Source organism: Macaca mulatta, chromosome 16, assembly GCF_049350105.2.
Source record: "Macaca mulatta isolate MMU2019108-1 chromosome 16, T2T-MMU8v2.0, whole genome shotgun sequence".
NCBI classification, from domain to species: Eukaryota; Metazoa; Chordata; class Mammalia; order Primates; family Cercopithecidae; genus Macaca; species Macaca mulatta.
This window is the reverse complement of record NC_133421.1, coordinates 65607767-65632774: the sequence shown is the minus strand read 5'-3', so window position 1 is coordinate 65632774 and position 25008 is coordinate 65607767. Positions and strand designations below refer to the sequence as shown.

Below are 25008 nucleotides of genomic sequence, written 5' to 3'. Positions count from 1 at the left end.
AAATTCATACACCTGGGGTGGTCTGTTCCATTTCTAGGAAAATCTTTTTAAGGGCTTTTGGAGAGTTTCTGTACTCACCCTAGACCCCCTGAACTTTTTCCTCATTAGAAGCATCTGTGACTATGAAATCAGAATGGCTTTTCTAAGCACTTCCCTACTCTTAGTTCCATCCTCTATTCCAGTGCCCTTTGTTGGAAAATCACATTCATGTTCCTGTAAACATGACAATTATCTTCCTGCTCTGCAGAATGCAGTTCCAGCCAAGCAAGCATTTCTTTGCCTTGCTATCACAAATTTTTAGATGATCCTTTTGCAGCAAGCTTATCATCACTAACCTTTGTTTTCCAAGTCCTTCTCATTGTTAAAATCTAGATCAGGGTGATTTACCTGGATGCCTAAGAACCTTCTACTTAATGTTAATGATTCTGAGGTCTCCACAAAATATCTAGATTGTTGGATGTTCCTTCATCCCTTCTCCTTACTACAGCAGTAACTGTATCTTGTTTTATTTGGCCTTTATTTTATATCCTCCTTCCCTTCTTTCTTCCTGCCTTCCTTTCCTCTTACCTTCCCTCCCTTCCATTCTACCATCCTTTTCATACAGACACCAGTCATATTGAATAAGAGGACCCGTTTATTCCAATGTGACCTTACTTAACCAGTTACATTCTCAATGACCTTATTTGGCTATGAATTTCTGGGGAAGCAAATCAATCCAACTATTGGAGTATCTCAGAGCGCATCCATGCCCAGTGATAACCACAAATGAGTAACAGCAATCACAGTGGACGATGGTATAGTAACCAGCAGCTCAGACCCTTCTGTCTCTCTTCTTTCTCTCCTCCTCTCCCTCCTTCTCCTAGAATTTCTGGCTGTCCATCATAGTTAAGAAGCAAAGATTGGATCTCAGTGGAGCAAATGACAGATCATAGATAACATTTTCATTATCCTGTCCATATTTCTCGGATCTTAGTGTGCTTGAGTCAGTTTCCATTTGCCAGAATCTGTATCTCTGTGCCTAAGGGCTCTTGTATTGCAATTGCAGAAAGCCATGTCACCTGTGCATTCCACACAAAGGAATATCACTCAACTCAACCAATGATTCTGGAGAGCTGATTTACAAGACTCTAGCTCTCGTATTCCTGAAGATGGAGATTGCTAATTTATGTGTTTTCCATCATTTCTGATAGTTTTCCCTTTGGTTTAAGCTTTAGTTGGTCACTGTGATACTTACTGGCTCAATAGTGTGCCCTTTTCTGTATCACTTCCCTGATCCCTAATGGTGTGATCTGCACTTCCCAATAAAACACTTTCACTGGAATATTTTTCTCAGTACCTGTTCTGGGAGAAACCACACTATGACATTACATTAACTCTCTCAGTCTCAATTCCTTCATCTCTACAATGGTAACACTAATACCTACTTTGAACATTTCCTAGAGAATAAATATTAGTGAACATAAAGCATTTAGTCACTACCTATCAAGTAGTAGGCAACCTGGAACATATTAGTTCTTTTGTTCAGAAAACTTAAAAAATAATTTTAATATTGAATACAAGAATATATTTATAATAACTAACTAGATCAACTAAATTCTTTACTAGCTTTATTGAGGTATAATTAACAAATAAAAATTATGTATATTTAAGGTATAAAAGGTTATGTTTTGATATATATATTCATTGTGAAATAATCATGTATTTATTAGCTCACATAGTTACCATTTCCTTTTTATTTTTGTGGTGTGAACACTTAAGATCCACTTTCTCAGCAAATTTCAGGTATACAATAAAGTATTTTAAACTATATCCACATTAGAGTGCACCAGATCTGCAGAACTTATTCATCTTATATAACTGATGTTGGTCATGAAAATGTGCTTGGTCTTTGTCTCCTTTACCCCATCACCCAGTGACTATCCCAATCAGTGGCTTTTCTCTCTTTCTGGAATCTTCAGAGCATTCTAGATATGCAGTCTCAAAAGATGGCATCTGTATTTTATAAGGAATAACTTAAGTTCCTTTTGTTTTGTCAATATGTTTTCAGGAGAAGAAGAAGGAGGCCATATAAGAATGGAAACGTTACCTGCAAATACAGGAGATTATTCCTCCATTGTTAAGTCACCTTAAGTGCATGTCTTGCTAGTGCTGAGTCCCAATGTAATTTTTATTTTAATGAGAGTTACATGTAAGTGCTCTTGAACAGAAAGAGAAGACCCAACCTTGAATCTGAGTCTGTCCATTTTTAGCTAAATAACATCACACATTAAAATTTTCTCAGCTGGAAAGTGGAGGTAATAAAACATGACTGTTTTCAGAATCAAATTAGGTAACATGTATGGTATGCAATATGTGTGTAAATCCCATATCAGGAATGCTGTAAAATTAAAAAAAAAACATGTGAGATGCAGGACAGTTTTGAGTTTATTAAGAAACATAAAGGTAAGAGTCCCTGTTTCTAGGGAGATAACCCAAAATGATCATGAAAGGAATAAGGATACAAGAACCATGGGGAGGACATTGAAAATGAAAACATGACTGTGAAGACTATTGATCAGTTGCAAAACCTAAGTTTCTTAGGGAAACAGAATGAAGCTCTTGACTTTAGAGTCAAGTTGAGACCATGACTCCAAATTGAAAATACATAAAGGTGGCACATGATCCACAAGGTGTAAAGAAAAAGAGAATCAGGATGAAGTACTCTACCCTCACTTAAGCTGATTCACAAAGTGTTAAACATGCAGAGAAGTCACAAAAATTAGGGTGAGCAAGGTTCACCCTAAGTTCACTTTGTTGGTTGTCATCGAAGTTTGAAAGTAAATTTGTCCTCTAAAAGATAAATCTGTTGCCAGAGGGTTATTGTATGGGGATGATGGTCCTCTGTGGAACCGATCAGCAGCAAACAGGCTGGCAGCAACTGCTCACACAGGTGGGCTGGAAACAAGTGGTCCTGCAGCAGGTGGTCTCACAGCAGGCTGGGCAGCAGCAGGGCTGGCAGCAGCTGGAGCCACAGCTCTGGTTTAGGCAACCAGGCAGGCAGACACATGTGGGGTGGTAGCAGGTTCTCCTGCAGTAGACAGGTGCACAGGAGCTGGGCTGGCAGCAGCTGGACCCACAGTTGGTTTGGCCACAGCAGCTGGACCCACAGCAGGAGGGCTGGCAGCAGGGTGTGCTGCAGCAGGAAGGCTGACAGCAGCTGGTCACACAGGTGGGCTGGCAGCAGGTGTTTTGACAGCAAGTTGGGTGGCAGCAAGGCTGGCAGCAGCTGGACACACAGCAGGAGGGCTGGCAGCAGGGTGTGCTGCTGCAGGTGGTCACACAGGTGGGCTTCCAGCAGGTGGTCCTGCAGCAGGTGGTCCTGCAGCACGTAGGCTGACAGCAAGGGGAGCAACAGTTGGTCATGGTGTCAGGGGTGGAGGGTGGGTTTCTGTTCAGAGGTGAGTTTCCCAGAATGTGATGACCCCTTGCAGTCTGGACCTTTTATACACCTGGCCTCCAAAGTTTCCACCAATCAGCAGGACTTTTCCTTGTTGCTGTTTACATTGTTTTCTATAGTCAGTCTGGGACTGTCAAAGGGGAAGTTGTTTCCTAAAGATTATGAATCTTTTGAAAGTAAGGGTTTAATATGTCTCTTAATTGTGTTTACTCATAGAAACTTTGTTTCAGATAAAAGGAAGCCTGTCTCATCATCAGCATCGTTTCTGCTCTGACCATCTTCTCATTATGTGTTTGTTCCTGGTGACTGGGGAGGTTCAGGAAGTTCTCTCTACCCAGCCTCTTTCTTTGGCTATACCTAGGTTGGTAAGTGTCTGTGGGGAGAAGCGCAATGCTGATATGTTCACAATGACAAAATGAATCCATACCTGTGCTCAAGACTGTTCAGCCACCAAAATCTGATTCAGGACTAACAGGCATCTCTCTCTGTACAACCCACACCACCTGCGTCTTTCAGTTCCCTCAAAGTCACTTGGGAAGAGGGTGATTGGTACGTGCATTCTGTGTGTCAGAGCAGAATCAAAGCAGGTGGGTACAAGGAGAAGTCCAGTGGGATTTAGATAGCATCAGGCAATCTTTGCCCTGGGGTGACCATTCATCTTGATTTGTCTGGGAGTGATGGGCTTACCAGGATGAGAATGTGGGACTTTGTGTAACATAACTACTTTAGATTTAGTCAAACCAGCCTGAATTGTGGCTCTAGCCCTAACTCTGGTACTAGCATAGTCAGTGCCATTTCTTCTCTCTTTCTCCATTTCTTTTTAATGAAGGAATTAGATGAGTTGAGATGATATCTGATTCGTCTTGGAGTTCCAACATATTAAAACATTGTTTAGGTGCACCATTCATTTTGGAAGAATGCAAATTATTAATTCCCAATTTGATATAACTTTGTAAATACATCTATGTTCCCATTACCGGGTTATGAAATAGAAATTAATCCCATTCCCTTTCAGTTACTCATCCCCCAAACCGCTCATCACTCTGTCAAGTTGTAACCCTGTAGGTCAATTTGGCTTTTCCTTTTTTACTTCTGTGCGAATAAAAATTATAATATATGTTTCTCTGTTTCTTTTGCATAATCACAAGTAATAATTATCACCTAGTCATTTTGCACTCTTTTTTTTTTTTTTTTTTTTTGAGACGGAGTCTCGCTCTGTCGCCCAGGCTGGAGTGCAGTGGCCGGATCTCAGCTCACTGCAAGCTCTGCCTCCCGGGTTTACGCCGTTCTCCTGCCTCAGCCTCCCGAGTAGCTGGGACTACAGGCGCCCGCCACCTCGCCCGGCTAGTTTTTTGTATTTTTTTAGTAGAGACGGGGTTTCACCGGGTTAGCCAGGATGGTCTCGATCTCCTGACCTCGTGATCCGCCCGTCTCGGCCTCCCAAAGTGCTGGGATTACAGGCTTGAGCCACCGCGCCCGGCCTCATTTTGCACTCTTTATGTCAGCTAAGCAGAAGGCAGAGGACACAGTTGGTGAGGGGTAATTATTCTGAAGGCATAGAATGTAGAAGAATGTATCTGTAGCTCGGGAGATTTACTGAATATGTTAATTTACTAGCACTGCCATGATAAACTACTACAAACCAAGTGGCTTAAATTTATTTTCCCACAGTTCTGAAGAGTAGCAGCCTGAATTTAAGGTGTTGACAAGGTTGTTTTTACCTGAGGATTGTTAGGGAAGTATCTGTTCCAGGTGTCTGTCCTTGACTTGTAGATGTCTGTCTTCTCCACCTGTCTCTTACATGATCTTCCTTCTAGATGCACATGGCCTCTGAACTTCCCCATTCTATACAGGCACCAGTCCTATTGAATCAGAGGCCTAACTTATTCCAATATGACCTGATCTTAACTAATTACATTTCAGTGACCTTATTTGAATATGAATTTTGGGGGAGACATTCAACCCATAGTACTGGAGAATCTCGTGGTGTGTCCATGCTCAGTGATAACCACACAGGAGTGAAAACAGCAATCACAGTGGACAATGGTACAGTAACTAGTGGCTCAGACCCTTTGGGCAGGAACGTCTGGGTTACTCCTTCAGGAAATTATCTAGAGCAACAAAAGTGCTGGACAGTGGTGAAGGAAATATAGAACTTTCGATAATTAATGGAGATTATGACTGTCAGGTGTACCTTATTATAGCAGCAGTAACTGTTGCTTGTTCCATTGGCCTTCATTTTACATATCTCTCCCCCTCCTTTCTTTGCTTTTTAATTTCTCCTTCCTTCCTTCCCTCCCTCCTTCCTTCCCTCCCTCCCTTCTTTCTTTCTTTCTCTTTCTTTCTTTCTTTCTTTCTTTCTTTCTTTCTTTCTTTCTTTCTTTCTTTCTTTCTTTCTTTCTTTCTTTTTCTTTCTTTCTTTCTTTTCTCTTTCTTCTTTCCTCCTTCCTTTCTTCCTTCCATCCCTCCTTTCCTTCTTCCTTCCTTCTCTCCTTCCCTCCTTTCTTTCTTCCCCTCTTCTTTCCTTCCCTCCTTTCTTCTCTCTCTTTCTTTCATTTTTCTGTCTTTCTTCTTCCTCTCATTTTCCATTTGTCCTCTTTCTCCTCTTCCTTTCCTCCTCCTCTTCCTTCTTCTAGAGTTTGTGGCCGCCCACCACATTTAAGAAGCAAAGACTGAGTCTGTGTGGAGCAAATGGTAGGTTGTAGATAGGATTTCCTTATCCCATCCCTATATCTTGGATCTTAGTGTGCTCAGACTAATTTGCATTTGCCAGAATCTGCATCTCTGTGCCTACGGGCTCTTGTATTGTAACTGCAGAAAGTCAAGTCGTCTGTGCATGCCACACAGAGAAAAACACTCAACCAATGATTCCGGAGAGCTGATTTGTGAAGACTCTAGCTTCCTCATTCCTGAAGTAGGATAATTCTAATTTGTTTGTTTTTCATTATTTCTGGTAGTATTTTGTTTTGTTTAAGATTTAGTTGGTCCCCGTGATACTAATTTTATAGTCTACCCTTTTCTGTGTCACTTCTTCAATACCTGCTGGTGTGATCTGCACCTATCAACCTGTCCTCTAGGTCTTAAACCCTACATGCATTAGGTATTTGTCCTAATGCTCTCACTCCCCTTGCCTCCGGCCCCCCCGACAGGCCCTGGTGTGTGATGTTCCCCTCCCTGTGTCCATGTGTTCTCGTTGATCAGCTCCCACTTATGAGTGAGATCATGCGGTGTTTGGTTTTCCGCTCCTGTGTTACTTTGCTGAGAATGATGGCTTCCAGCTTCTTCCATGTCTCTGCAAAGGACATGAACTCATTTTTATGGCTGCATAGGATTCTATGGTGTATATGTGCCACATTTTCTTTATCCAGTCTGTCATCGATGGGCATTTGAGTTGGTTCCAAGTCTTTGCTAATGTAAATACTGCTGCAGTAAACATATATGTGCATGTGCTTTTATAGTAGAATCATTTACATTCCTTTGAGTATGTACCCAGTAATGGGATTGCTGAGTCAAATGGTATTTCTGGTTGTAGATCCTTGTGGAATTGCCACACTGTCTTACACAGTGGTTGAACTAATTTACAATCCCACCAACAGTGTAAAAAGCGTTCCTATTTCTCCACAGCCTCGTCAGCATCTATTGTTTCCTGACTTTTTAATAATCGCCATTCTGACTGGCGTGAGATGGTATCTCATTGAGGTTTTGATGTGCATTTCTCTAATGATCAATGATGATGAACTTTTTTTTTCATGTTTGTTGGCCACATAAAAATCTTCTTTCGAGAAGTGTCTGTTCATATCCTTTGCCCACTTTTTGATGGGGTTGTTTGTTTTTCTTGTAAACTTGTTTAAGTTCCTTGTAGATTCTGGATATTAGACCTTTGTCAGATGGGTAGATTGCAAAAGTTCTCTCCCATTCTGTAGGCTGTATGCTCTTTTTGATGATAGTTTCTTTTGCTGTGCAGAAGCTATTTAGTTTAATTAGATCCCATTTGTCAATTTTGGCTTTTGTTGCCATTGTTTTTGGCATTTTTGTCATGAAGTCTTTGTCCATGCCTGTGTCCTGAATGGTATTGTCTAGTTTTTCTTCTACGGTTTTTGTGATTTTGGGTTTTACATTTAAGTCTTTAATCCATCTTGAGTTAATTTTGTATAAGGTGTAAGGAAGGGGTCCAGTTTCAGTTTTCTGCATATGGCTAGCCAGTTTTCCCAGCCCCATTTGTTAAATAGGGAATCCTTTCCCCATTTCTTGTTTTTGTCAGATTTGTCAAAGATCAGATGGTTGTAGATGTGTGGTGTTATTTCTGAGGTCTCAGTTCTGTTCCATTGGTCTATATATCTATTTTGATACCAGTACCATGCTGTTGTGGTTACAGTTGCCTTGTAGTATAGTTTGAAGTCAGGTAGCATGATGCCTCCCGCTTTGTTCTTTTGTTTAGGATTGTCTTGGTGATATGGGCTCTTTTTTGGTTCCATATGAAATTTAAAGTAGTTTTAAAAAAAATTTTGCAAAGACAGTCAAGGATAGTTTGATGGGAATAGCACTGAATCTATAAATTACTTTGGGCAGTATGGCCATTTTCATGATATTGATTCTTTCTATCCATGAGCATGTGATGTTTTTCAATTTGTTTGTGTCCCCTCTTATTTCCTTGAGCAGTGGTTTGTGGTTTCCCTTGAAGAGGTCCTTCATGTCCCTTGTAAGTTGTATTCCTAGGTGTTTTATTCTCTTTGTTGCAATTGTGAATGGGAGTTCACTCATGACAAGCTCTCTGCTTGTCTATTGTTGGTGTATAGGAATACTTGTGATTTTTGCACATTGATTTTGTATCCTGAGACTTTGCTGAAGTTGCTTATCAGCTTAAGGAGTTTTTAGGCTGAGATGCTGATGTTTTCTAAATATAGAATCATGTCATCTGCAAACAAAGACAATTTGACTTCCTCTCTTCCTATCTGAATGCTCTTTATTTCTTTCTCTTGCCTGATTACCCTGGCCAGAACTTCCAATACTATGTTGAATAGGAGTGGTGAGAGAGGGCATCCTTGTCTTGTGCCATTTTCAGAGGGAATGCTTAAAGCTTTTGCCCATTCAGTATAATATTGGCTATGGGTTTGTTATAAATAGTTCTTATTATTTTGAGATATGTTCCATCAATACCTGGTTTATTGAGAGTTTTTAACATGAAGGATGTTGAATTTTAATGAAGGCCTTTTCTGTATCTATTGAGATAATCATGTGGTTTTTATCATTGGTTGTGTTTATGTGATAGATTATGTTTGTTGATTTGCATATGTTGAACCAGACTTACATCCCAGGGATGAAGCCAATTTGATCATGGCGGATAAGCTTTTTGATGTACTGCTAGATATGGTTTTTATAAACTTTATTGAGGTATAATTGATGAATAAAAATTGTATGTATTTAAGGTATACAAAGTGATGTGTGTGTATATATATATATACATATATATATAGTGAGATATAGTGAGATTTTCACCACAGTATGGCTAATTCACATATTCATTAGCTCACATACTTGCCATTTCAGGTATAAAATAAAGTATTTTTAGCTATAACCACACTACTGTACAGTAGGTCTACAGAACTTATTCATCTTGCATAACTGATGTTGGCCAAAGTGAATGTTTTAGGTCTTCATCTTCTTTACCCTGTCACCCAAGAAGAATCACAGTCAATGGATTTTGTCTCTTAGCCAAGTCTTCAAAGCATTCTAGGTACACAGTCTCAGAAGTTGGCATCTGTCCTGGAAGTCTACATTGTTAGGTCATCAGAGGTATTTCTAGCACTTCCATGCTGGTAGGAGGTCCCACAAAGGTAACCCAGGCCCCAGACTTTTCTATTTCTCTCAGAGCCAGTATAAATCAGTCCTTCCATTAGTGAATACTTGGTTGCATCATCAGTTTGGGGCCAACAGCACCAGCCATCTGTCTACCATGACTTCGATGAATGCACACATTTTTCTACTTTTAGTCCTTCTTACATTCTTCTGATTTCCCTGAAAATGCAAATCTTTATTTCCTTTAGATGTTTAATTTTGGCCTCATAAAACATAGAAGATTGTTTTAACCCATCAGATAGCTCAGAGATTATGGATTATGCAGTCATATGTGCCTGTTGCATAGTGTCTCAATCCCAAACTTTGTCCTTACTTAATTTTCCTGACAGCATTTTTATCAGGAAGTCAAATTGTCTAAATGTTGCATAATGTATGGTCTGTGTTTTACATGGAATTACTTAATTCCATTTTGCTCTTTCAATGAAATTTCAGGAGGAGGCCAGATATGAATTTGATTTATGTGATACAAAGGAATTAATCTATTCAGAAGAGGACACGATGCATTCTGAAAAGTTTTTGATGCAACCTCTTGAAAACCAGAACAAGACAAACATGCCATATCTTACCAGTCCTATTCAAAATAGTAATGGAAGTACTAGCCAGAGAAATATGGCAAGAGAAAGAAATTAAAGGTATCTAGATAGGAAGAGTGGAAGTTAAACTATCTCTGTGTGTGAATAAGATTTTACACCCAGAAAACCTCATAGTCTCTACCCAAAAGCTCCTTGATCTGATTAGCAACTTCAGCAAAGTTTCAGGATACAAAATTATTGTAGAAAAATCAGTAGCATTCCTATACACCAACAACATCCAAGCTGAGAGCAAAATCAATAATGTAATCCTTTTCACAATAGCCACAAAAAACAACAAAATACCTAGGAATACAGCCAACCAGGGAGGTGAAAAATCCTACAACAAGAATTGCAAAACACTGCTCAAAGAAATTAGAGATGACAAAAACAAATTGAAACACATTTTATGTTCATGGGTAGAAAGAATCAATATTGTTAAAGTGGCCATACTCCCTAAAACAATTTACAGATTCAATATTACTCCTATCAAACTACCAATGACAGCCTTCCAGCATGATGAAAAAAATGTTTTACAATTCATATGGAACCAAAAAAGAGTCTGAATGGCCAAGGCAATCATAAGCAAAAATAACAAAGCTGAAGACGTCACATTATCTGACTTCAAACTACATTACAAGGCTACAATAACCAAAACCACATGGTACTGGTACAAAAGCAGACACATAGACCAGTGGAACAGAATACAGAGCCCAGAAATAATGTTGCACACCTACAACATGTGGCCTTTAGCAAAGTTGATGAAAACAGGCAATGGGGAAAAAGACTCCTTATTTAATAAATGGTGCTGAGATAACTGGCTAGCCATTTGCAGAAGATTGAAACTGGACCCCTTCCTTACATGATATACAAAAATCAACTCAAGATGGATCAAAGACATACATGTAAAACCTAAGGCTGTAAAAACCCTGAAGACACCCTAGGCAATACCATTCCCAACATAGGGCCAGGCAAGGATTTTATGACGAAGTCACCAAAAGTAATTGCAAAAAGAGAAAAAATTGGCAAATGGAACCTAATTAAACTAAAGAGCTTCTGCACAGCAAAAGAAACTATGAACAGAGTAAACAGACAACCTACAGACTGGGAGAGAATATTTGCAAGCTATCTATCCAACAAAGGTCTAATATCCAGAATCTGTAAGGAAGTTAAACAAATTTACAAGCAAAACCCAAATAATCTCATTAGAAAGTGGTCAAAGGACATGAACAGACACTTTTCAAAAGAAGACATTCAAGCGGCCAAAAAGGGAATGAACAAATGATCAACGTCACTGATCGTTAGAGAAATGCAAGTTAAAACCACAATGAGATACCCTCTGACACAATCAGAATGGCTCTTATTAAAGTCAAAAAATAAAAGATGATGGCAAGGTTTTGTAGAAAAAGGAACACTTACACAATGTTGGTGGAATTGTACATTAGTTTAACCATTGTGGAAAGCAGTTTTGGGATCTCTCAAAGAACTTAGAATTAATATTTGACCCAGCAATTCAATCACTGGGTATATATCGAAATGAATATAAATTGTCCTACCATAAAGACACATGCATGCGTATGTTCATTGCAGCACTACTCACAATAGAAAAGACATAGAGTCAACTAAAATGTGCATCAAAAGTAGATTGGATAAAGAAAATGTGCTACATATACACCATAAAATACTATACAGAAAAAAAAAAAAAAAAGAAAAAAGAACAAGATGATGTCCTTTGCAGCAACACGGATGGAGCTGGAGGCCATTATCCCAAGGGAACTAACCCAGGAACAGAAAACCAAATACCACGTTCTCACATAAGAGTGGGAGCCAAACATTGAATGCATATGAACACAAAGACAGGAACAACAGACACTGGAACTTACCTGTGGGTGAAGTGTGGGAGGAGGACGAGGATCAAAAAACTGCCTCTCTGGTATTATGCTTATTATCTGGGTGACAAAATAATCTGTACACCAAACCCTGCAACACACAATTTAACTATGAAATAAACTGGCACACATACCCCTGAACCTTAAAAAAATGCTAAAAAATTTATCTGATGCAGGTGAATTGAATGATTGGCTGGTATAGGCCAATAGGATCCCCACATTCAGGACAGCTGCTGAATGCAGCCCTTGCTGCTGTACCATGTAGCTGTTGCTCACTGATGCGTGGGCAATTAATTTGGGAAGACTTTTGTGAACGAAAATGTTATCTCTTGCCAAACACTAGAGATTATTCTTTCCATTGTTAAATAAACTCAAGTGCATAACTTGCTAGTGCTGAGTCCCAATGTCATTTCTACTTTATTGAGAGTTAATTTTAAGTGTCTTTGGACAGAAAGAGAAGATGCAATCTTGCATCAGAGTCTGTCCACTGTTAGCTACATAACATCACACATTAAAATTTTCCCAGTTGGAAAATGGAGGCAATAATACACTACTGTCTGTTTTGAGAATCAAATTGGGTAATACATACAGTAGGTGATATATGCGTAAATCCCATATCAGGAATGCTTTCAAATAAAACAAAGCACCATATGTGATGAAGAATGGTTCCGAATTTATTTATTAAGAAATATATAGGTAAGATTCCTGGTTCTCGGGAGATAGCCCAAAGTGATCATTAAAAGAAGGAAGGAGGATACAAGAATCATGAATATATTGAAAAGAAAACATAGTTGTGAAGATTCTTAATCATTTGCAGAAACTTAAGTTTCTTAGGTGAAGAGAATGAAGCTCTTGACTTTAGAGTCAAAGTTGAGATCATGACTCCAAATTGAGAACACACAAAGCTGGCACATGATCCACAAGGTGTAAGAAAAAGAGAATCAGGACGAAGTATTCTGCCATCCCTGAAGCTGATTCACAAAATATTAAACATGCAGAGAGTTCATAAAAATGTGGGCGACAGCATGGTGGCTGTCAGCAGCAAAGTAAACTAGTCCCCCAAAAGATAAGTCAGTTGAGCAGAAAGTTGTTGTGAGAAGATAGTGGTTCTCTTGGGAGTTGATCAGCAGCAAGAAGGCTGGCAGCAGCTGGACACACAGGTGGGCTGGAAGCAAGTGGTCCTGCAGCAGGTGGTCTCACAGCAGGCTGGGCGGCAGCAGGGCTGACAGCAGCTGGATCCATAGCTCTGGTTTAGGCAACCAGGCAGGCAGACACATGTGGGGTGGTAGCAGGTTCTTCTGCAGTAGACAGGTGCACAGGAGCTGGTCTGGCCACAGCTGGACCCACAGCTGGTTTGGCCACAGTAGCTGGACCCACAGCAGGTGGGCTGGCAGCAGGGTGTGCTGCAGCAGGAAGGCTGACAGCAGCTGGTCACACAGGTGGGCTGGCAGCAGGTGTTTTGACAGCAAGTTGGGCGGCAGCAAGGCTGGCAGCAGCTGGACACACAGCAGGAGGGCTGGCAGCAGGGTGTGCTGCTGCAGGTGGTCACACAGGTGGGCTTCCAGCAGGTGGTCCTGCAGCAGGTGGTCCTGCAGCATGTAGGCTGACAGCAAGGTGAGCAACAGTTGGTCATGATGTCAGGGGTGGAAGGTGGGCTTCTGTTCAGAGGTGAGTTTCCCAGAATGTGATGACCCCTTACAATCAGGACCTTTTATACACCTGGCTTCCAAAGTTTCCACCAATCAGCAGGACTTTTCCTTGCTGCTGTTTACATTGTTTTCCACAGTGCGTTTGTGATCTCAAAGGGTAGTTGTTTCCTTAAGGTTAAACAGACTAAGGTTTAATCTGTTTCTTAATTGTTAATTACTCATAGAAACTTCGTTTCAGATAAAAGGAAGCCCATTTCATCATCTGCATCTTTCCTGCTCTGACCATCATCTGGTCATGTGATAGTTCCTGGTGATCCGGGAGGCTCAGGAAGTTCTCTCTGCCCAGCCTCATAGTTGGCTGTATGTAGACTGGGAAGCGTCTGTGGGGAGAAGCATGATGCTGATATATTTATGGTGACAAAAGGAATCCATGCCTGGGCCCAAGACTACTCACCCACCAAATTCTAGCTCAAGACTAACAGGCATCTCTCTATGCAACCCTGACCACCTGTGTCTTTCAGTTCTTTGAACATCACTTGGGAAGAGGGTGTCTGGCAGAGTGTGTTCCATGTGGCAGAGCAGATTGAGAGCAGGTGGATGCAGAGAAATCCACTGGGATTTAGGCAGCATCAAGCAATCTATGCCCCGAGTAACCAGTCATTCTGATTTGTCTGCGAGTGTGGCGATTACCAGGACGAGAGTGTAGAACTTTCTGTAACGTAACTGCTTGAGATTCAGGCCAACGAGCACGAGCTGTGGCTCTAGCCATAACCCTGGTTACTAGCACGGTCAGTGTCATTTCTTCTTTCTCTCCTTCCTTTCCTTCCTTCCTTCCTTTCTTCCTTCCTTCCTTCCTTCCTTCCTTCCTTCCTTCCTTCCTTCCTTCCTTCCTTCCTTCCTTCCTTCCTCCCTCCCTCCCTTCTTCCTTCCTTCTTTCCTTCCTTCCTTCCTTCCTTCCTTTCTTTCTTTCTTTCTTTCTTTCTTTCTTTCTTTCTTTCTTTCTTTCTTTCTTTCTTTCTTTCTTTCTTTCTTTCTTTCTTTCTCTCTCTCTCTCTTTCTTTCTCTCTCTCTCTCTCTCTTTCTTTCTTTCTTTCTTTTCCTTCCTCCCTCCCTCCCTCCCTCCCTCCCTCCCTCCCTTCCTTCCTTCCTTCCTTCCTTCCTTCCTTCCTTCCTTCCTTCCTTCCTTCCTTCCTCCCTCCCTCCCTTCTTCCTTCCTTCCTTCCTTTCTTTCTTTCTTTCTTTCTTTCTTTCTTTCTTTCTTTCTTTCTTTCTTTCTTTCTTTCTTTCTTTCTTTCTTTCTTTCTTTCTTTCCTTCTTTCTCTTTCTTTCTTTCTCTTTCTTTCTTTCTTCTTTCTTTCTTTCTTTCTTTCTTTCTTTCTTTCTTTCTTTCTTTCTTTCTTTCTTTCTTTCTTTTCCTTCCTTCCTTCCTTCCTCCCTCCCTCCCTCCCTCCCTCCCTTCTTTCTTTCTTTCTTTCTTTCTTTCTTTCTTTCTTTCTTTCTTTCTTTCTTTCTTTCTTTCTCTCTCTCTCTCTCTCTCTCTCTCTCTCTCTCTCTCTCTCTCTGTCTCCTCTCTCTCTCTCTTTCGACCAATTCTTGCTCTGTCGCCCAGGCTGAAGTACAGTGGTGTGAACTCGGCTCACTGCAACCTCTGCCTCCCGGGTTCAAGGGATTCTCCTGCCTCAGCCTCCTGAGTAGCTGGGACTACAGGTGCCCGCCACCATGCCTGGCTAATTTTTTTTATTTTTAGTAGAGAGAGGGTTTCACCAAATTTGTCAGGCTGGTTTCAAACTCCTGACATTGTGAACTGCCTGCCTTGGCCTCCCAAAGTGCTGATATTACAGGCGTGAGCCACCGTGCACAGCCTTTATTTCCATTTAATGAAGTAATTAGATGAGTTGAGATGACACCTGATTCATCATGGAGTTCTAACATGTTTAAAACATTTTCTAGATACACCATTCATTTCAGAGGAATGCAAATTATTAATTTCCAACTTGATACAGTGTTATATTGTAAATACATCTATGTCCCCAGTACATCTATGTTAGGAAATAGAAATTAATCTCATTCTCTTCCAATTATATCCTCTTACTCGTTCCCAAAGACAGCTAATCACTCTGTTACGTTCTAATCCAGTAGGTAACTTTTGGCTTTAAAAAATGTTCATGTAAATAAAAATTATAATATTTACTTCTCTATTTCTTTGGCATAATCAAAAGTAATCCTTATTGCATAGTCACTTTGGACTCTTCATATCAGGAGAGCAGCAGACAGAGAAAGGAGTTAACTATTTGGTGAGGAGTAATTATCCTCAAGCCATATAGTGTAGGAGAATATATCTATAGCTCAGGAGATTTACAGAGTATATTAACTTGCTATCAGTGCCATGATAAATTACTGCAAACCAAGTGGCTTAAATTTATTTTTTCACAGTTCCAAAGGCTTCTAGTCTGAAATTAAGGTGTTGGCAATGTTGTTTTCATCTGAAGCCTGTGAGGGAAGTATCTGTTCCAGGTCTCTCTCCTTGACTTGTCGATGTCTATCATTTCCATGTGTGTTTGACAGAACTTTTCTACTGTATGCATACTGTCTTTGAATTTTCCCCTTGTATATAGACATCAGTCATATTTAATCAGAGGTCTAATTGTTTCCAATATGACCTTGTCTTGTCACATAGCATTTTAAATGATTCTATTTGTATATGAATTTTGGAGGACACAAATTAACCCATAACACTGCAGAATCTCATAGTGCGTCCATGCTCAGTGATAACCACAGATGAGTAAGAAAAGCAATCACAGCGGACAATGGTATAGTAACTAGAGGCTCAGATCCTTCAGGAAGGACATTCTGAGCTACTGCCTCGGCAGTTATCTAGAGCAACAAGAGTGCTGGCCAGGGGTGAAAGGAGAATAGAACTGGTGGGAATTAATGGAGATTATGAATCTCAGGGGCACTGTATTACAGTAGAAGTAAGTGTAGCTTATTTCATTGGCCTTCATTTTATATCTCACTTTCTCCCCTAACTTTTCCTTTCCTTCTTCATTTTTCTTTCTTTTGTTTCCTTCAATCACCCCTTCTCCTTCCTTCCTTCATGTTTTTTTCATTCCTTTTTCCCTTCCCTTCCCTTCTCTTCTCTCTCTCTTTCTTTTTTCTTTCTTTTCTCTTTCCTCCTCCTCTCATCTTCTGTTATTTCTCTTCCTCTTCCTCTCCTCTGCTTCTTTCTTCTTCTAGAGCTTGTGGCTGTGCATCACATTTATACAGCAAAGATCTGACTTGAGTGGAGGTACTTGTAGGTCTCAGACAAGTTTTCATAAGTTCACCCATATATCTTGCATGTTAGTGTGCTTGGATTAATTTCCATCTGTCAAGAGTCTGCATCTCTATGGCTAAGGGCTCTTGTATTGCAGCTGTAGAAAGTCATGTCACCTGTGAAGGCAACACAGAGAAAAACACTCAACCAATGATTCTGGAGAGCTGATTTGTAAAGACTCTAGCTTCCTCATTCCTGAAGTAGGATAATTCTAGCTGTGTGTTTTTCAACTTTTCTAACAGGTTTCCCTTTAGTTTAAAGTTTAGTTGGTGACTGTGATACTGACTTAATAGTGAACCCTCTTCTGTATCACTTCCCCAGTTCCTACCAATGTGATCTGCATTTCCCGATAAACTAGTTTCCCTGGAAGCTTTTCTTCAGAGTCTCTTCTGGGAGAAACTTATCTATGACATTATGTTAACTCCTTCAGTCTCAATTTTCTTATCTCTATGATGGGAACATTAATGTCTATTCTGAAAGTTTGTTAAAGAATTAGTGGTAATGTACACAAAGCGTTTAGCAAATGCCCATGATATAGCAGGCAATCCAGAACATATTAGTGTTTTTTTGTTCAGAAAATTCCCAATTTTAATGTTGAAGATAAGAATATTTTTGTAATAATTAACTAGATCAACTAAATACTTTTTTCCTATCTGTACTGAGGTATAATTGACAAATAAAAATCGTATCTATTTCAGGTATACAAGGTGATGCTCTGATACATATATTCATTGTGAATAATATATTTGTTAGGTCACTTAGTTACCATTTCCTTTTTATTTTTGTGGTGCGAACATTTAAGATCTAACTTCTTGGTAAACTTCAGCTATATGATAAAGTGTTTTTAGTCACATTACTGTACGGTAGATGTGCTGAACTGATTCATCTTTCATAACTGATGCTGGTCAAAGAGAATGTCCTAGTTTTCATCTCCTTTATTTAATCACCGAACGATGATCACAGTAAGCGGCCTTCATCTCTTAGCCAAGTCTTCAGTGCATTCTAGATTCAGTCTCAGAAGTTCGCATCTGTCATGGAAATCTACATTGTTAGCTGATCAGAGGTACTTCTAGCACTCCCATGCTGGTAGGAGGTCCCAAGAAGGTGACCCAGGTCCCCGACCTTTGTATTTCTCCCAGAGCCAGTATCAATCAATCATTCCGTGGGTGAATGCTTAGCTTACAGCAGTTCAGGACACAAAGCATCAACCTCTGTCTATTATGACTTCTATGAAGACACAAGTTCTACTTTGCTCCTTTCTTACATTCTTCTGATTTTCCTGGAAACACAAGCTTTTCATTTCTTTAGATGTTTCATATTGGCATCACAAAATGCAGAAGGCTGTTTCTTTCCCTTCCTTGGCTCAGAGATTATGGATTGTGCCAAGTCTTACACGCCCATTGAGTAGTTTCTCAATTCCCAGCTTTGTTCTTACATAATTTTCCTCATAACATTTCAATTAGGGGACAGATTGTCTTAATGTGGCAAAAGATATGGTCTGTATTTTACAAGAAATAACTCAGTTTCATTTACTTTGTCAATAGGTATTCAGGAGATGAAGGCTGTATAAGAATTTTATTTACATGATATTGAGAATAAGTTTCTTCAGATGAGACTCTCTCTCATGAGTCCACAATAAATTCCCAAGCATTTTTTATGCAGATGCATAGAATGAATGGCTGGTCAGAGGCTGAGACAAAAAGATCCCTGCATTCAGGGCAGTCCCTGCTGCCACATCGTGCAGCTGTTGCTCGCCGAGGTGTGGGAAACTAATTAGGGAATTTTTTTTATCAACAAAAATGTTAGCTGCAAACATGAGAGATTATTTATCTCATTGTTAAATAAACTCAAGTGCATGTCTTGCTAGTGCTGACTTCCAATGTCTTTTCTACTATATTGAGAGTTAAACATAAATGTCCTTGGGCAGAAAGAGAGGACCTCAGCTTGGAACAGAGTCTGCCCTTTACTAGCTACATAACATCACACATTAAATTGTACTCAACTGAAAGAATGGAGGTAATAATACGTGATCATATGTTTTGAGAGTCAAATTGGATAATACCTATGATATGTGATATGTATATAAATCCCATATCAGGAATGATTCCAAATAAAACAAAACACCATATGAGATGAGGTTGGTTCCAAGTTTATTCAGAAACATATAGCTAAGAATCTCTGTTACCAGGGACATAACCCAAAGTTATCATGAAAAGAAGAAAGAAGGATACAAGAAACATGAGGAGGATATTGAAAACAAAAATATGATTGTAAAGATTATTGATCAGTTGCAGAAACCTAAATTCCTTAGAAGCAGAGAATGAAGATCTTGAGTTTTGAGTCAAAGCTGAGAACATGACTCCAAATTGAGAACACACGAAGTTGGCACGTGATCCACAAGGTGGAAGGAAAAGGAGAATCAGGATGAAGTATTTTGCTGTCCCTGAAGCAGATTCCCAAGATTCATAAATGCAGAGAATTCATAAAAATTTGGGTGAGGGCATGGTGACTGTCAGCAGCAAACTAAATTAGTCCCCCAAAAGATAAGTCAGTTGAGCAGCAAGTTGTTGTGAGGACGGTGGTTCTCTTGAGACTTAATCAGCAGCAAGAAGGCTGGCAGCAGCTGGACACACAGGTGGGCTGGAAGCAAGTGGTCCTGCAGCAGGTGGTCTCACAGCAGGCTGGGCGGCAGCAGGGCTGGCAGCAGCTGGATCCATAGCTCTGGTTTAGGCAACCAGGCAGTCAGACACTTGTGGGGTGGTAGCAGGTTCTTCTGCAGTAGACAGGTGCACAGGAGCTGGTCTGGCCACAGCTGGACCCACAGCTGGTTTGGTCACAGCAGCTGGACCCACAGCAGGAGGGCTGGCAGCAGCTGGTCACACAGGTGGGCTGGCAGCAGGTGTTTTGACAGCAAATTGGGTGGCAGCAAGGCTGGCAACAGCTGGACACACAGCAGGAGGGCTGGCAGCAGGGTGTGCTGCAGCAGGAAGGCTGACAGCAGCTGGTCACACAGGTGGGCTGGCAGCAGGTGTTTTGACAGCAAGTTGGGCGGCAGCAAGGCTGGCAGCAGCTGGACACACAGCAGGTGGGCTGGCAGCAGGGTGTGCTGCTGCAGGTGGTCACACAGGTGGGCTTCCAGCAGGTGGTCCTGCAGCAGGTGGTCCTGCAGCACGTAGGCTGACAGCAAGGGGAGCAACAGTTGGTCATGGTGTCAGGGGTGGAGGGTGGGTTTCTGTTCAGAGGTGAGTTTCCCAGAATTTGATGACCCCTTGCAATCTGGACCTTTTATACACCTGGCCTCCAAAGTTTCCACCAATCAGCAGGACTTTTCCTTGCTGCTGTTTACATTGTTTTCCACAGTACGTTTGTGATTCTCAAAGGGTAGATGCTTCCTTAAGGTTAAACAGACTAAGGTTTAATCTGTTTCTTAATTGTTAATTACTCATAGAAACTTCGTTTCAGATAAAAGGAAGCCCATTTCAACATCAGCATCTTTCCTGCTCTGACCATCATCTGGTCATGTGATAGTTCCTGGTGATCCGGGAGGCTCAGGAAGTTCTCTCTTCCCAGCCTCATAGTTGGCTGTATGTAGACTGGGAAGCGTCTGTGGGGAGAAGCATGATGCTGATATATTTATGGTGACAAAAGGAATCCATGCCTGGGCCCAAGACTATTCACCCACCAAATTCTAGCTCAAGACTAACAGGCATCTCTCTATGCAACCCTGACCACCTGTGTCTTTCAGTTCTTTGAATGTCACTTGGGAAGAGGGTGTCTGGCAGAGTGTGTTCCATGTGGCAGAGCAGATTGAGAGCAGGTGGATGCAGAGAAATCCACTGGGATTTAGACAGCATCAAGCAATCTACGCCCTGAGTGACCAGTCATTCTGATTTGTCTGCGAGTGTGGCGATTACCAGGACGAGAATGTATGACTTTCTATGACATAACTGATTGAGATTCAGGCCAACCAGCATGCGCTCTGGCTCTAGCTGCAACCCGGTTACTAGCACAGTAAGCATTATGTCTTCTCTCTTTCTTTTTAATGAAGGAATTAGATGAGTTGATATGACGCCTGGTTCATCGTGGAATTCTAACATGTTTAAAACATTTTCTAGGTATACCATTCATTTGAGAAGAATGCAAAGTATTAATTTCCAGCTTGAGATAGTATTATATTGTAAATACATCTATGGCTCCATTACTAAGTTAGGAAATAGAAATTAATCCCATTCTTTCCCAATTATATCCTCTTATTCATTCCCAAAGACAGCTAATCACTCTATCAAGTTGTAATCCAATAGGTAAGTTTTGGCTTTTTGAAGTTTTCATGTGAATAAAAATTATAGCATTTGCTTCTCTATTTATTTGGCATAAACAAAAGTAATGTTTATCGCCGAGTCATTTTGGACTCTTCATACAAGCAAAGCAGCAGAGAGAGAAAGGAGTTACTATTTGGCGAGGGATAATTACTCTCAAGCCATATAGTGTAGCAAAATATATCTATAGCTCAGGAGGTTTACTGAGTATATTAATTTACTAGCACTGCCCTGATGGATTACTGAAAAAGAGTGGCTTAAATTTATTTATCAAAGTTATGAAGACCTCTATTCTGAAATCAAGGTGTTGGCAATATTGTTTTCATCTGAAGGCTGTGAGAGCCGTATCTGTTCCAGGTTTCTCTCCTTGACTTGTAGATGTCTATCATTTCCATGTGTGTTTGACAGAATTTTTCTACTATATGCATACTGTCTCCGAATTTCTCTCTTGTAATAGACACAGTCATATTTAATCAGAGGCCTAATTGTTTTCAATGTGAACTTGTCTTATCAGATAACATTTTAAATGATTCTATTTGAATATGAATTTTGAGAGACACAAATTAACCCATAACACTGCAGAATCTCATAATGTGTTCATGCCCAGCGATAACCACAAATGAGTAAAAACAGCAATCACAGTGGACAATTGTATAGAAACTAGAGGCTCAGACCCTTCAGGAAGGAAGCCCTGAGCTACTCTATCAGGCAGTTATGTAGACTAACAAGAATGCTGGCCAGGTGTGAAGGAAGAATAGAACTGGTGGTAATTAATGGAGTTTATGAAACTCAGGTGCACTGTATTATAGCAGAAGTAAGTGTAGATTATTTAATTGGCCTTCATTTTATAGCTCACTTCCTCTCCTTTCTTTTCCTTTCCTTCTTCTTTCTTTCTTTTCTTTCTCTTTTTTCTCTTTCTCTCTTTCTTTCTTTCTTTCTTTCTTTCTTTCTTTCTTTCTTTCTTTCTTTCTTTCTTTCTTTCTTTCCTTCCTTCCTTCCTTCCTTCTTTCCTCCCTCCCTCCCTTCCTTCCTCCATTCCCTTCCCCTCTCTCTTTCTTCTTTCTTTCTTTATTTCTTTCATTCATTCTTTCTTTTTCTTTCTTTCTCTTCCTCCCTCTCGCCTCCCTCCGTTCCCCTTCCTTCCTTCCTTCCTTCCTTCCTTCCTTCCTTCCTTCCTTCCTTCCTTCCTTCCATCCTTCCTTCTCTCTCATTCTGTTTTTCTTTCTTTTTCTTCCCTCCTCCTCTTCTGTCCCTTCTCTTTTTTGGCTTCCTCTCTTCCTCTTCTTCCTTCTCCTAGAGCTTGTGGCTGTCCATCATATTTAAGTAGCAAATATTTGACTTGAGTGGAGCTAATTGTGATCGTAGACAAGTTTTCATGATTGCATCCATATATTTTGGATATTAGTGTGCTTGGATTAATTTCATCTGTCAGTGTCTGCATCTCTGTGCCTAAGGGCTCTTGTATTGCAGCTGTAGAAAGTCATGCCACCTGTGAATGCAACACAGAGGAAAACACTCAACCAGTGATTCTGGAGAGCTGATTTATAAAGACAGTAGCTTCATTCCTGAAGTAGGATAATTCTAGCTGTGTGTTTTTCATCATTTCTGATAATTTTCCCTTTAGTTTAAGCTTTAGTTGGTGACTGTGATACTGACTTAATAATGAACCCTTTTCTGTACCACTTCCCCAATCCCTACCAGTGTGATCTGCACTTCCCAGTAAACTACTTTCACTGGAATCTTTTTTTCAAAGTCTCTTCTATGAGAAACTAATCTATGACAATACGTTCACTCTCTCAGCCTCAAATTTCTCATCTCTACAAAGGGAACATTAATACCTATTTTGAAAGTTTGTTAGAGTTAATAAAAATGTACACAAAGCATTTAGCCAATACCCATCAGATAGCAGGCATCCCAGAATTAGTGTTTTTGTTCAGAAAATTCCTAATTTTAACGTTGAAGGTAAGAATATTTTTGTAATAATTAACTAGATCAAATAAATGCATTTTTTTCTAGCTGTATTGAGGTATAATTGACAAATGAAAATTGTGTATATTTCAGGTATACAAGGTGATGTTCTGATATATATATTCATTGTGAATAGCATATTTATTAGGTCACGTAGTTACTATTTCCTTTTTATTTTTGTGGTGTGAACATTTAAGATGTAACTTCTCAGTTAATTTCAGATATATGATAATGTGTTTTTAACTATAATCACATTACTGTACATTAGACATGCTAAACTTATTCATCTTTCATAACTGATGCTAGTCAAGAGAATGTCCTAGTTTTCATATCCTTTACTTTTCCCTGAATGATGATCACAGTAAGTGGCCATTATGTCTTAGCCAAGTCTTCAGAGCATCTAGATTCACAGTCTCAGAAGTTGGCATCTGTCATGGAAATCCACATTGTTAGCTCATCAGAGGTATTTCCACCACTCCCATGCTGGTAGGAGGTCCCAAGAAGGTGACCCAGGTCCCCGACTTTTCAATTTCTCTCAGAGTCAGCATCAATCAATCCTCACATGAGTGAATACTTACCTTACATCAGTTCAGGACCCGAAGCACCAACCTCTGTCTATCATGACTTCTATGAAGGCACAAGTTCTACTTTGCTCCTTTCTTGCCTTCTTCTGATTTTCCTGGAAACAAAAGTTTTTTGTTTCTTTAGATGCTTCATATTGGCCTCACAAAATGTGAAGGTTGTTTTATTCCCTCCTCGGCTCAGAGATTACAGATTGTGCCAAGTCGTACACGCCCAGTGTGTAGTTTGTCAGTTCTCAACTTTGTTCTTAGTTAATTTTCCTCATAAGATTTCAAGTAGGGGACAAATTGTCTTAATGTGGCATAATGTTAAGGTCTGTATTTTACAAGGAATAGCTTAGTTTCATTTAATTTGTCAATAGGTATCCAGGACAGGGGGCCGTATAAATATTTTATTTATATGATACCAAGAATACGTTTCTTCAGATGAGACTCCCTCTCATGAGTCCACAATGAATTCTCAAGCAGTTTTTGATGCAGGTGAATGGAATCAATGGCTGATCAGAGGCTGAGATGAAAAGATCTCTGCATTCAGGGCAGCCATTAAATGCAGTCCCTGCTGCCATATCATGCAACTCTTGCTCACTGAGGTGCAGGAAACTAAGTTGGAAATTAAGTTTATGTGAACAAAAATGTTATCTGCAAATATAAGTGATTAATCCTCTCGTTGTTAAAGAAACTCAAGTGCATGTCTTGCTAGTGCTGACTTCCAATGTCATTTCTACTATATTGAGAGTTAAATGTAAGTGTCCTTGGATAGAAAGAGAGGACCTCAGCTTGGATCAGAATCTGTCCTTATTAGCTACATATCATCACACATTAAATTGTTCTCAGCCAAAAAAATGAAGGTAACAATACATGACCATCTGTTTTGGGAATCAAGCTGGATAATACCTATGGTATATGATAAGTGTGTAAATCCCATATCAGAAATGCTTTCAAATAAAACAAAACACCTTATGAGATGAGGATAGTTCAGAGTTTATTCAAAATCATATAGCTAAGAACTTCTGCTACCAGGGACATAACCCAAAGTTATCATGAACACAAGAAAGAAAGATACAAGAAACATAAGGAGGATATTGAAAACAAAAATACGATTGCAAAGATTATTGATCAATTGCAGAAACCTAAATTGCTTAGAAGCAGAGAAGGAAGCACTTGAATATCGAGTCAAGCTGGGACAATGACTCCAAATTGAGAACACATGAAGTTGGCACATGATCCACAAGGTGGAAGGAAAAGGAGAATCAGGATGAAGTATTTTGCCATCCGTGAAACAGATTCCCAAGACTCATACACGCATAGAATTCATAAAAATTTGGGTGAGAGCATGGTGGCTGTCAGCAGCAAAGTAAATTAGTCCCCCAAAAGATAAGTCAGTCGAGCAGAAAGTTCTTGTGTGAGGACGGTGGTTCTCTTGGGACTTGA

General features: G+C 40.1%; 3 protein-coding genes across 3 annotated transcripts; all 3 read right to left on the bottom strand.

The window, feature by feature from the left end:
* Positions 1 to 2892: 2892 nt before the first annotated feature.
* On the bottom strand, positions 2893 to 3402 carry LOC705328 (uncharacterized). The gene has a single exon (XM_001105039.4). It carries the CDS (start codon positions 3400 to 3402, stop codon positions 2893 to 2895), a length of 510 nt encoding a protein of 169 aa, XP_001105039.2.
* A 9003-nt stretch (positions 3403 to 12405) lies between these two features.
* LOC705196 (uncharacterized) lies at positions 12406 to 13384 on the bottom strand. Its single transcript, XM_001104960.5, has one exon. It carries the CDS (start codon positions 13381 to 13383, stop codon positions 12874 to 12876), a length of 510 nt encoding a protein of 169 aa, XP_001104960.3. The 5' UTR covers position 13384; the 3' UTR covers positions 12406 to 12873.
* A 5926-nt stretch (positions 13385 to 19310) lies between these two features.
* LOC106995808 (keratin-associated protein 9-4-like) lies at positions 19311 to 19919 on the bottom strand. Its single transcript, XM_015128984.3, is given in 2 exon segments — positions 19311 to 19601; positions 19662 to 19919. Coding segments are annotated over 2 exon segments (549 nt in total).
* Between the last annotated feature and the right edge of the window lie 5089 nt (positions 19920 to 25008).

Coding starts and splice junctions, on each gene's coding strand:
- LOC705328 (XM_001105039.4), bottom strand. CDS start 3,402: ATGACCAACTGTTGCTCCCCTTGCTGTCAGCCTACGTGCTGCAGGACC.
- LOC705196 (XM_001104960.5), bottom strand. CDS start 13,383: ATGACCAACTGTTGCTCACCTTGCTGTCAGCCTACATGCTGCAGGACC.